We start from the raw sequence: 12,943 nt of genomic DNA on the forward strand, positions 1-12,943 counted from the left end.
TTGACACAGGGTAATACAAACAAAATCAGATGAGGCTGCTTTTATAGCGACAAAACAGAATTAAGACCATATAAGGGCCTTAATGAGAAGGTCCAGAGAATGTCAAAGTCTCTGTTCATTTGTCTATAAAATACTCATTTTAAATCCCTTCATTTTAATATATTTCACTGAATGAAGATTAAAGAGAGTAAAAGATTTACTAGCTAATCCGTCTAGCATAACAATCAGAGGATCATCAGAAGTTACAGATAATTAACGGTGATCCAGCCACTATTTGTTGGAATAGTCTGAAAAAGTAATGTCTGAAAAATCATGATGGAGTTGATGAAAATGAAACTGACTGAAATTGACCAAACGCAGGTTTAAAAAAGGAAAAGGGCTGCATTCCTTTGGTTGGGAAAGCTGTCAAAAACATACCTTTCTCATCAGAGTCTGAGTCTGAATCCACCTGGCTCTCGTCGCTGTCAAAGCCATCCTCCTCCTCCCTGCCCTCCTCCTCATCCTCCCCTTCATCTTCACAACCACTTTCCTCCTGCAGGGGAGACATGATGTCCTACACATAGAAAAACAAAGAGACATCACACATTGCTCTATTTGGGTTCTAAATTCTACTCATATAACATTGAATCAAAATGTAGTATACCTCGGTGTAGTTATCATCAGAATCAATCTCTCCATTCTCTCCGTTTTGTCCGTTTTCACGACTCTGCCCGTTCTCCCCATTCTCATGAGTGTGCAGTTTTACTCGCTTCTTCAGACCTTTCTCCAACTCTGGACTGAAGTTGGGACAGTAAAATAAACATTTTAAGCCATGTAAAAAGCAGAAATAAAGGCACGTTTACTTTTTTTCCCAAGAAAGGTTAATTCCTTGACTTCAAGCATCTAGCTTACTGGCATCCTCCATTAAGGCTTTGGGAAAGCTGCCAAGTCATATGCCAACACCAATATCAGACCTTTGTAGTCATCAACAAAGTCTTCTTCAGCTCATCTGAACCATTTCAGCTCTTTTAGTTTATTGCCAATTTTATCTCCCCTTTGTGCCCTCTTTTACAACCATCCTGTTTATCCCCCATCACATCTCCAAAGTCCCATCTACCTCCACGTCTATCCCATTAAACCTCATTTATGCTGTTAGCCTGTGTCCTCTTCTCTCCCATGACCCACTGGCCGACTGAATCAGACTTTTCTGTGTCCAAGCCAGAGTTACTACCCAGCACTGGCTGCATCCCAACTCTATTCAGAAGCCGGCTTTCCCAAAGCTCCAATTGACTTGTAGTGTACCTCTTAAATTGGAAGAGCAAAGCTATTAGGAGGGCATGTTTCAGGGGAAACAATTATGTACTCATCAGGCCCGCTTGGCTTAAAAAAACATTCACAGGTTAATTGAAAGGCCTTAAAGGGATTAAAGGCAAATTAAATTTAAATATTTAAATATTTTGGGAAATTAGAGTTTTCTGGAACTATGACAACTCGTTACTTATGTCCTGATTTATGAATTGTTATTCTGTCCTTACCTCAGCCTCCGCTGTCTCCTCTCCTTCTTCTTAAGACGTTCAATGTCAAGCTTGGCTCGGCGTAACACATCTGTCATCTCGGCTTCCATGGACATTGGAGCGGGGGAGGAGCCAAGTGGATGGCCAGGGGCGGGGCTGAGGGTGGAGGAAGGGAATGGTGAACGTGAGGAAAGTCGAACCGTGTGCCTTCGCAAAGACTCGTTCATGGCCTCGCTTTCCAGCAGCTTGGATCTAACAGAGGAAGAAGAAGAAGAAGAGAGGGACAGAGAAAGACAAAAAAATATAAATATACGTATAGATTTTTTTTTTTTAAATAAAGCAACTTACTAGAGGCTAACTTAAGCTGCTGCAATGGACTATAACACTTAAGAAAGAAGACTTAGCACAATCTTCCTCACAACAACGAATCAGTTATTGCCGATATTACTGAGTCACTTCACTGACCTTTTGACTCTGCTAGTTATTCACTTGAACTACACCTAAAACTTAGTTTTAACCAGAAATTGACACTTGTACTTACATAAGTTGTTCAGTTCAAGTGAATGTTTGGTTTTGTTTACAATTTGACACACAAAGTACAGTCAATTGCAAGTAAATGTAAACTAGTTGCAATTTGGGATATACACTTTTTTGACATGTTGGATTAGAAAATTGATATCAGACTTGTCTCAGTAAAATCACGCTTAACTAAAACCACAATATGGTTAGCTTGGTACAATGCCTTAAGTGGCTAGAAAGAGCTAGCCTCACATTCAATCCTTCACTGTGCTGTTGTTATTAAAGATGTAAAATATTGTAATTACTTTGCTTTAGCCATTATGCTAAGTTAAGCTAATTGGCTGCTCCTTGTAGGTGCAAATGGAACAGTAGAAAGTTAATGCAAAGGAGAACTAGTACAAGCAGTGGAAGTATATACATGAACGTTTTGTAGAAGGTACTGTATTGAACTCTTACCTCAATTCTTCAACCTCTCTGATGTAGTTTTGGATTAAAGCCCCAATCTCCTCATTGCCTTCACCTGCAGGGAAATAACAGAGGCAGGGACATGTAACAGAATGCAATGAACATACTGTCTGTGAAAGTCAAAGTAAAATACAAAATAGTTAACTTACTTGATTTGGTAAGCAGAGTGCTGACCTCATTGGCCAGCAGATGCGTTACTCTGGTGTTAAGGTGGTCAATGGTCTCCTGCATGGCCTTAACTCTGAGACGCAGTGTGTCATTCTCTCTCTGCAGCATGGCGTTCTCCTGGTACATGTCACTGTAGCCTTCTGAACCCTCCTCACAAGCAACACGCTTCCCCTGCACAGATAAATAACTATGAATAATTATGATCCTGAACACCATATTCAACTCAACTCACAAATCCATATGCTCACATATAACTGATATTGCAGGCCGACCAAACACATTGCTATTGTTTTGTATGCGCTATGCGCTGGTCAGTCTGGGGTTCTTCAAGTACCCATTGTTTCATTTTGAATGATTAACACTGCAAACATTCTGTTGTGTAAGTGTCAAATAGAGAGTCAATGTCAAATCCGGTTGCGGCTCACAGACCTCTCCCAATCCAGCACTCTATTTACTTCTTGACTCCAATAACATTACATCCCTTATCACCACATTTAGGTCAGCTCGCAGTCCCTCGTCCTAGTCACACATTCACCTCCCTCTAGTAACCGCAATGACCCTCTAAAGCCGCATAACAGACTGTATCCACTAAACGATTGCTTGCAGCCCCGGAAGTCGAAAATGATGAAAGTGGAGACTTTTTACAGACTTTTCTTTGAATACTCTCAACTGCATCTTCTTTCTGCTTAGAGGTTAAACAGAGCTTTAAAGAAATAACTACAAAATGCAGACATTGCACTAATTCATCTTCATATCCCTGCACAGCTATAGTAGAGGCTTTAATTGATGTGTGTTTTCCGGTAAAGATCTTTAATTTGATATAGCAATCAGCAGCAGGCTCTGCTACCAATATTATCTCTTCTCTTACTCCCATTACTGTTGTCTTTACTGTCCTTCTGCTCAGCTGCTATTCTTAATGCGATCTCTGTCTTATGGCATCATTTCATTAAATGCACTAACAGCCCTGTCTTGTCTCTCTTCTTCCACCTGCCACTTTTCATTCTTCATCCCCTCTAATCACTTTCTCTGAGCTCATCCTTCATTTTTTTCTTCCCTTCACTTTTTTTCTATTTGTTCTGTTTTCATCTCCCATCCATCCCCGTGACTCACCGCCTTGTACTCCATCAACTCCATCTGAAGCCTGACTATCTCAGCACGCAGGGCACTGATCTGCTGGCTGGTCTTGTCCTGGTTCACCACCACCTTGTTCTTGATGTTCCTTGCTCGGTTGGCATACTTCAGTGTGTTCAGGGTCTCCATAAAGTCCCGGTCTGATGGACTGACGCAGGCGATCATTACTGTGCGACTGGGGAGGAAGAAAACATGAAGGTTGTAGACCAAATTAAAACATTAAAAACTCTACAGCATGTCAAGCTTTAGTGCATTTGAGGCACTACACTACTTTGAACTATTGTCAAAAAACAATCCACCTGCAGAAGCACCAAAGTCCTGCTTGAGCATCAAACTCCCTGACATTAAATATTCTTCCAAAAACAATTAGGGTACTAGATAAATAATTTATTCTGTATATGTATGTATGTAGTTTTGTTTGAGTGTGTATACCTGTTGCCTCCCAGGGAGTCCTGTAATAGACGAGTAAGTTTAGAGTCTCTGTAAGGGACGTGCCCTGCCTTCTTAGTCTGGTCTCCTAAAGCACTGATCACATTTCCCAGGGCCAGCTGCAACACACACGTGCACAAAAAGACATTTTTTAGAAATTGATCACAGAATCGTTTATAGTAGTACAATATTAACAGGCAGACATGGCAAGAAGGTTAGAAAGGTTTTCTGGCACAGGCATCACCCCCCAACTCACACAGACACACTCTATCTCTCACCAGTCCACAATTAATGGATATTCCCTCTCGTGCTCTCTCTCCAGTGGCTCCAGTTCGTTTCAGCCGCTCAGATCCAGCCAGGTCCACAAAGTGGAACTTTGCCATCAGGGTTTCAAACTCGGGCTGGGTGATGGGTCCCGAGTCCACACTGTCTAACTCCCCGTTCTCTTCTCCACCATTCTGAAAGCAGGGTAAACAAGAACAATCAAGGACGAGTACATCAGACGGAATTTCTTACTTGAAAACAGCAATTATTTCATCACCTTTAATCCTTCTCTGACTGTAAAACTAAATCACTCGTACTGTTTTTTTATTATTTATTTGAAATGATTTCATCATCTCTGGACATTTTATGTTTTCTTTTATATATCCCTGTCTTTTTTCATCATATTCATTATTTCTTTTCCCGTTCCTGACAGTGCCTGACCCCCATCATACCTCCCGCCTCCACTGGCTTACAGATATTTGAAGATTAGGGTACAATCCGAACAACTGCCTCACCATTTGAGCCTGCTGGCACACTCTCATCTGACAGAGGTGGATGGTGAAGATGGCGTGCGAGCGTGAGCTTTGGGCATTCATCTGGGTGCTGGCAGTGGTGCGGGACAGGGCGCCAAGCTTCAGACACTGCAGCATCTACAACACAATGTAGAGGATGTTTGGTTATGATTAAAAACTGTTAACAGCCCACTCTTTTGTTGCAGAATAACTCTCATCAGCGTATTTTATGAAGATGGGAAAATAATAATTTAATTTCAAATTTCTAATGAGCTTAGCTGCAATTCTGCAAACAGCAAGATAACTCGTCTCTCGTATTTTTTCTTGACTTTTCTAATACTGTTATCTTTTTTCTACACTTCTATCTCCTCCCTCTGTTTTCACATTTTCTCTCCTCCTGGTGTCCTCATCTGTCTCCACTTGTCTCACAGCCTGCAGAATTTGGGGAATTTAAAACACAGATGACCTCTACTGCATTTAGCCGTTCGTCTGCCTACTTTGTCCGTCACATCTCACGTCTTTCTTTCTACACTATTTAAAAAGAGACTGAATAAATCCACCTGGAGCCACTTCCTTTAACCTCTTGGTCAGTGGCTTGTCATATCTCTCCCTAGCAGACCTTCCTCCTGCCCTCTTGACCCCATCATAGCTCTCTCTATTCCACTGATGTACTCTAAATTAATTCAATGCATCTAGTGTACCTATTTATTAATTCAGGTTACTAATTCACTAATAGAGCTTTTTTATTCAACTGTTGGGTCTTACGCCAAAGAAGCCATGTAACAAAAATGGGTATCGGAATCTGCAATCGTCTAAACTGTTATTTCAAACATCAGTAATGGCTCAGAGTTTCCTAATTGGTGCATCTCTGCCTTTGTAAATATACATTTTTAGAAACCTTTTCTTCAAAACACAACAGTAGCTGCTTTTAAACAAATGGGGTACAAAAATACTGTGAAAAAGACTGATGAAGAAAAAACGATGATTAAGACACATGATCATAGATGACACACACTCTGACACACACACACACACACACACACACACACACACACACACACACACACACACACACACACACACCTAAAGCTTAAACATGATAAAGCAGAAACTACAGCTTTTTAGCCACCTTTTTAGACTAAATTATTAGTCTCATCACTTTATGAAGTTTATGTGAAATAAACAATGTAGAATATTAGTAGACTTGTACTTAGAGATTTATGCATCTTCAGTTCAAAACTAATTACATTATTACAACGGTAATTGTTGTGCATTTTTTAGGGCTTGTGAAAAATCCTTTGACTTCCAAAATAGGATATAATCTTCTGAAAAAATAAGTTTTTTTTAAGTAATATAATTTAAGTCTATTATTTCTCACACACACACACACACACACACACACACACACACACACACACACACACACACACACACACACACACACACACACACACACACACACACACACACACACACACACACACACACACACACACACACACACACACACACACACACACACACACACACCCACCTCCTCCTCTGAGTGCACCAGTCTAGAGGTGACACCCGTGGTATATATGCTACCGCTGGCATCCTCGTGGATCTTTATGTTGGACTTCCTACTCCTACTCTCTGGATCTCTGGTTCCGTCAAACAGGTCAAGGACCTCCTCGTTGTACAACTGCGTGGAACACAAACACATCGGTATCACATTGTCAGGATGTATGTAAGAACATTTCAACAGAGCCGATTACAGGAGTCTGTTCTCCCACTGACTCACAGCTGTGTTTCTTATTCACACACAGGTCAAAAGAATGACCTTTTAGAAACAAAGGGCACAGGGTCAGCTGAAAGCTTTGCTGTTCCCACCTACTGCCAAACCATACACACACACACACACACACATCTGTTTACCATCAACAGAGATAACCTCCTGACCTGAGCAGTCCAGAAAACCCACAAGAAAAAGAGAGTAGGACAGACAAAAATGAAATAAGAAGTAGCAAGAAGGAAAAGTGAATTCATATTGTTTTTACAGAATGTTCAACTGTTCAAATCATACACACTGATATAGAGAGCCTAAACATGTGCCTGACAGAGGGAAGGAAATGATTACTTGTCATATTATCTTTTTGCTCCCACGCAAACACCCCTCCCTCCCTCTTATCCCTCGCTCATATCCGTCTTCCTCCCCACACTGATGAGGAATAATGTCTGAAGTAATAGCACACATTAATCAGGACCAACAAAGCACAGGCAGACATTCCTGCCCATCTGTCATTGAGCCGTCGCTCCCTGTTTATGGGAGAGGGGGCTGATCCTCTTGTCCCACAGTTTTGTCCCATCTGGTTCGAGGTAATGTGGACCAATATCCTTGGGTACAGTTGTAAGCCAGATCATTATCTACTGCACTGTTAATATGCAAGATCAATAAGCTGTCATCAAAGCGTGGTTACACGTTTCTCTGCTTTCATGAACATTAAGGCGAGTGTGAAACTAACCTCCAGGAACTGGGCGCTGACTTTAAACTCAGGCGGCTGGCTGCCAGCCTGCTGCGCGCGCAGCCTCCTGCTCTGGATCCCCTCGAACAGATGATGAACGGCCCGCGGGATGATGCCCTGCTCCTGCTGGCTAAGGCCTACATCGAAGCCCGTACCCATGGTGTAGGTCTTTCCTGACCCTGTCTGAAACACATGAAGCCAGATTTCCTTCTCAGCGTCCTCCAGACATCACACATCTTACATTTTGTGTTCAAGTGTTGTTGATTTCTTTATGTTATTGTAACGTGTATCTCTGACATGACAAAGAAAAGAAAAAGTTAGGTATTGAGTTTGCTCCCATGTATGTTTTTTTTTCTGTTTTAGTATTTGCATGATGGAGTGTCACTTTGAGAACTTACTGTAAGAAAAAATACAAAACTAACATAGAATCAAACAGTCATAAAAAAAAATTGGATACAGCCTATTTACTAAATAAAAATGTTGGTCTTCACATAAAAGATTAAAAAAAAAACAACAGGGAACCTTTGTTTATGTCCCCAGACAATAAATCTAAGCGTCTGGTACCTGCCCATATGCAAACACGGTGGCGTTGTAGCCCTCCAAGCAGCCCTCGATGAGCTTGTACACGCAGGCCTGGTAGATTTGCTGCTGCTCAGAGTTAATGTCAAACACAAAGTCGTATGTGAATGCTTTGTCCTTTCCCAGCAGGACTTGTGGTTCTCCAGGTGTGACCAGTGTACACACATGGCAGCCCTCGATCTTCTCCTTGGCCATCTGAGGACGAATCCTGGGAAGAAAGGCAAAAGAATGTTTCAGAGAATGAATGCTTATTTAACCATACATCAAAAATTATATAGTTGCTTTTTTTTTTTTTTTTTTTTACGATGTGCAGATTAAGCATGACAATCTGACTGCTTTGACCACAAGATCACTTCAAGTGCAAACTAGAAACTGGGAGAATATGAGAGCGCATAATGGAAACACACGAGACGCTTATATTACGTTATGCTGAATTTCTTCAGTCAGCTGACTACAACACGGTAAGTCTCACAATCCACACAAGGGAAAGACGTTACTTTTCACCCCAAGCAACCACAATGAGACTTCACCTGAATACACTAAACTGTAGATTCAAGTTTGTTTGGAGCAGTGAATGCATTACTCAATCTCTAGCCCTCAAGCAAGGATAAGGAGCGGGCTACAGAGATCTGGTCAGCTTACTTTAATCTCACTATTCATCACACCTTTTATTTCCCCCATTTCCAACAATAATACTTCAATCTAGTCAGCAGCGACTGAAGTGACGTCACACGTCTCCATGCTTTCTCTTCTGTCACAAGTCAAATAATCAAAACGTTGTTCTGCACTGACGAAAGCAGACTGTGGTTGAGATATGTAATACAGACACCCTTATATTTCTTTCATTTCAAACGCCAGAAGTGTAAGAAAGTAATTAAACATTGGTCTTATTATTTTTGTTGACCCCTCAAACAGTCTTCAACCAATAAGTTTAACTGCAGGAGGAAAGAAGGACAAACTTCATCATATCTCTCGTCCGATACTTCAAAAACAAACAAGATGTTCATGCAACTTTACAGAGTGGAACTAAACTGAAATGTCAAAGTGAAAAATAAACCCTGAGGACAAAAACACATAAATGGCAGCACACTTGTACACACTGCTGATATAGACAGTCAGTGGACGTGTACAAAATCAGAAATGAGGCAGAAAAAGAGCAATTCTGAGAGAAACTGGAGCAAGCCAAGCCACTGGTGATGATAAGGCCGACTCTGGCTGATAACTGTTAATCCTGCAGCTCGGGACTCACAGTTCTCTGTCCTGACAGGTAGTTCACTACAGTCAATTGCTTTCACCTGACATCCCAGTCATAAAATAATCCCTGATTAGATGAGTCCAAAGGCGAGCACATTGAACATCTTTGAACTCGGTGACAGAATGAGGGCCGAGTATTTAAATTTAGTGTCACTGGAAGTTGTTTGCCAGCAGAACGGCAGATAGTCTTGCGAGCACCGTGGCTGATTAGCAGAGACTCACTTAAAAAAAGTGACACTTTTTATGTTTGTGCTGGAGTACTGATAAAGTGTAAGATAAGTGTAAGATAACTGCAGTGCAAACTACAATTCTAAAATTCACTTAGCAATAAAAACAAACCGCAGATCTGTGACACAGCCCTGTGTTAATCTTCAGAGTTACAATATGGACAGAGTGGGGAAGTAATCACTTTAAGCTGCAGGAAAAGCCATGAGCAAGCAGTATCGGCGCACTCTGTCCTGCTAAACCCCCCCCCCCCGGTTCAATCTTCAGAGGATGCAAATCAAGCCTCCCGCACACAGAGACCAGCCCGCAGACTCCCTGTGGGATGCTTAAAACAAAGACGCACATATATACTGTAAACAGAGAAATACAGCTGCTGTCAAATCACAAACAGCACACTGTAACTCAAGAGTCCATCACTGTACAGAGAGCTCAGAACAACCTACTGTACTATCGTGAGTCCACACATGGTTCTTCTCAAGCATGCCTTAAGAACCACACCCACCACAAGTTCGCAATAATCCCTTCACCACACGCCGTTATGCTGCAGAAACACACGCGCACGCACACACACACACACACACACACACACACACACAGCTGACAACAGCAGTTTTTGGCCCTCTTTCAGGCCTGGTGGCATCACTAGAGGGGGTCTTGCAGGAAGTGTTAAAAGACTGTATAACAGAAAAGGCAGGCCTTGCCCTGTCACGTTTTTATGACAGGCAGTGAGACAGCAGCCTGCATACAGATGAGAATTAATTACTGGAGGTGACCTTGACACTGAGGGTAATGCATCGAAAATCACAGGTCCTATATGTGTGCTGTTTAAGCCAATTATTAACATAAAGTGGATGTGCCCCAGATACGCAAAATATACTCAATTCTATCTGATGTTTGTGATATTTAAAAGTCTGAGGGGTATGGTTAACACTGTACTGCAGAGAAAGAAAGAAAGAAAGAAAGAAAGAAAGAAAGAAAGAAAGAAAGAAAGAAAGAAAGAAAGAAAGAAAGAAAGAAAGAAAGAAAGAAAGAAAGAAAGAAAGAAAGAAAGAAAGAAAGAAAATATATTAGTTTAATTCATACGAGAACTAATAAAAAGACCAAATCAAGAAAAATACTAACAAATTACGAAAAAATACCAAAAGTCTCTGAAAGAGATATTCCAGGTCTTGGAAAAAACTGAAACTTCTATTGAAAGAAAGCTTCTGAGGTGGTTTTCTAGAGGCTTTTCTTTAAGTTTTCTGAAAGAAAGCCTCTGCAAGACAAAGAAAGAAAAACAAAGAAAACATCATCGAGAAAGTTTCACCAAAAACAGTTTCAGAGAATTTCCAAAAGTATAGGTGAGAAAACTTTATCAAAGGAAAGTAACAAAGAAAACTCCAGCAATGTCTTCCATTTTACAGTATGTAAGAAAGTTGATAAGGGAATGTTTGTGTAGTACCTTCACAGTCCTATAGACTAACCAGACCCTGATGTCTTAAATATGTATGTTGGTTGACGAGTAAAAACCTCAGCATTTTGATAGTTGCAGGAACATTTTAGACGAGCAGAAACACTGATGAGTGTGATTGTGTGTGATTGTGTGTTTGTCTCTGGGCCTCCAGAGAGTCGAACAAGGTGATAGACAATAGTCAGAAATGTTTGTACTCTCAACAATAAACGGATTAATAAAAGACAGACAGAAAAAAAGATTTACTTCAGCTGCTGCCCGACATATTGTAAGAGAAAATGTGTCTACATTTGGTACTGTACGACTTCTTCTGAGTGTCTGCCCACCAATCACAGAGCAGAGAAACGTCCCCATGACAGTATGACGATACTCAGGAAAGACTTGACATCACATCAGAATACACAAACATATACAAAAACAATGACAGCCTGTCAGGGAGCCACAGGAAGAAGAAATGGAACAGCTATAAATAATCAATTCACACACACACACACACACACACACACACACACACACACACAGACACACACACAGACACACACACACACACACACACACACACACACACACACACACACACACACACACACACACACACACACACACACACACACACACACACACACAGGGCTCAGCTGGTAGATAGAAGTTGAAGCCAGCTGCACCAACAAAAGATGGGATCCATAACATTGATCCATCAAATGACTCTCTCACGCACACACACACAGTATACAGCACAAACACAAAGACTCACTAAAAGGCCTTTAGCAGCTAAAAATAGCCAAAAAGCAGAGCGATTAAATGTCTGTATGAAACAGAAGGAGAGAGAAACACACAGAGGCAGATTGAGGATCACTGGTGCAGAAAATGTAGATGTTTATCTTGCCTCATCTTTGAACACTAAAAAGGAATAAGGACCAAGCAGTGCCTGGAAGAAAAAGAAAGCAAAACAACACAATCACACACACGCACAACATTTTCTGCAACCCCTAATGGAATTCACTTATTACAAAGATTATCAAACCCAATAGTGCTAATTAGATTGCATATTTACTTGTCATCTTTTTTTTCTTCACACAGGCAGGCAAGGGTAATTGATGCAGATAAATTGAGAGTTATCGGAGGTCCTCAACCGACATTTACAACTGCAGTCATAAGATAATCTTCAGAATGTTTGAAGTCTTTCCATGTGTGACAAAATTAAATATCTACATTGTTTGACTTGGAGTAAGATATTCATTCTGATCTATACTACATTGATGCAGGGTTGTCTTTGATTAGAATAAGCCAACTGGAGGGGGTTGCTTTTTTTTTCGTGCTGTAAAGAATGCTCTTAAAATGAAGAAATGTTTTCATTCGTTCCACCGTATTTTCACTGTGGACAGAGATTTAGAATACTAACAGAAATAAACAGTCTTAGTCCTAATCTGCTTTCCAGTTGTTATTGTTTTCCCTGAGTTGGCTCATCTGAAGAGCGTTTGGTTTCCTTGGGAACTGCACACACACTGCTCGGGGACTTCTAATGTGTAATGACTACTTGTGTGTTCCTTTGCTTTTGCTTAAACCAGTGAAGTTTAATATGAGTAAAGTGTAAATTGTAAATTTCGAAATGCTATTATTACCCAATATTATGCAATCATACCCACCTTTAGATTCAACCATTGCCCTGCTATCTAATCAAAATCTGAGAAATAGCCGGGAGCAAATCTGAAGTCTCTTACTCATAAGCCCAGAGCAACAATAAAATCGTCCCACTGTGATCGCCGCCAATATCTGCGAGTGCCAGTAGTGCCTGTGTGGTGTGTGTATTATTGTGTGTGTGTGTGTTTATGCTCACTGAACCTTCAAAGAATAGGCGGCTGATGGCCAAAGAGCTCATTTCCCTAATGTAAACACTTGAGTTAAGACAGTCCACGCACGCACGCACGCACACACACACACACACACACA

The 12,943-nt window shown here is 41.0% G+C and overlaps 1 protein-coding gene across 10 annotated transcripts in view; it reads right to left on the reverse strand.

Annotated features, from left to right (window-relative positions):
- The window catches only part of kif21b (kinesin family member 21B), a 58,632-nt gene that overhangs the window by 28,835 nt on the left and 16,854 nt on the right, over positions 1-12,943 (reverse strand). For all 10 annotated transcript variants that reach the window (XM_079340731.1, XM_079340726.1, XM_079340723.1 and 7 more), the window contains exons 2-13: positions 8,050-8,272; positions 7,486-7,668; positions 6,516-6,665; positions 4,985-5,119; positions 4,484-4,663; positions 4,209-4,324; positions 3,756-3,951; positions 2,627-2,816; positions 2,469-2,532; positions 1,515-1,745; positions 644-776; positions 418-553 (exon numbers count right to left, since the gene is read on the reverse strand). In XM_079340731.1, the coding sequence (XP_079196857.1) occupies positions 418-553; positions 644-776; positions 1,515-1,745; positions 2,469-2,532; positions 2,627-2,816; positions 3,756-3,951; positions 4,209-4,324; positions 4,484-4,663; positions 4,985-5,119; positions 6,516-6,665; positions 7,486-7,668; positions 8,050-8,272 (1,937 nt within the window). The remainder of the gene's footprint in view (positions 1-417; positions 554-643; positions 777-1,514; positions 1,746-2,468; positions 2,533-2,626; positions 2,817-3,755; positions 3,952-4,208; positions 4,325-4,483; positions 4,664-4,984; positions 5,120-6,515; positions 6,666-7,485; positions 7,669-8,049; positions 8,273-12,943) is intronic.

Source organism: Symphodus melops (genome assembly GCF_947650265.1).
Source record: "Symphodus melops genome assembly, chromosome: 4".
NCBI classification, from domain to species: domain Eukaryota; kingdom Metazoa; phylum Chordata; class Actinopteri; order Labriformes; family Labridae; genus Symphodus; species Symphodus melops.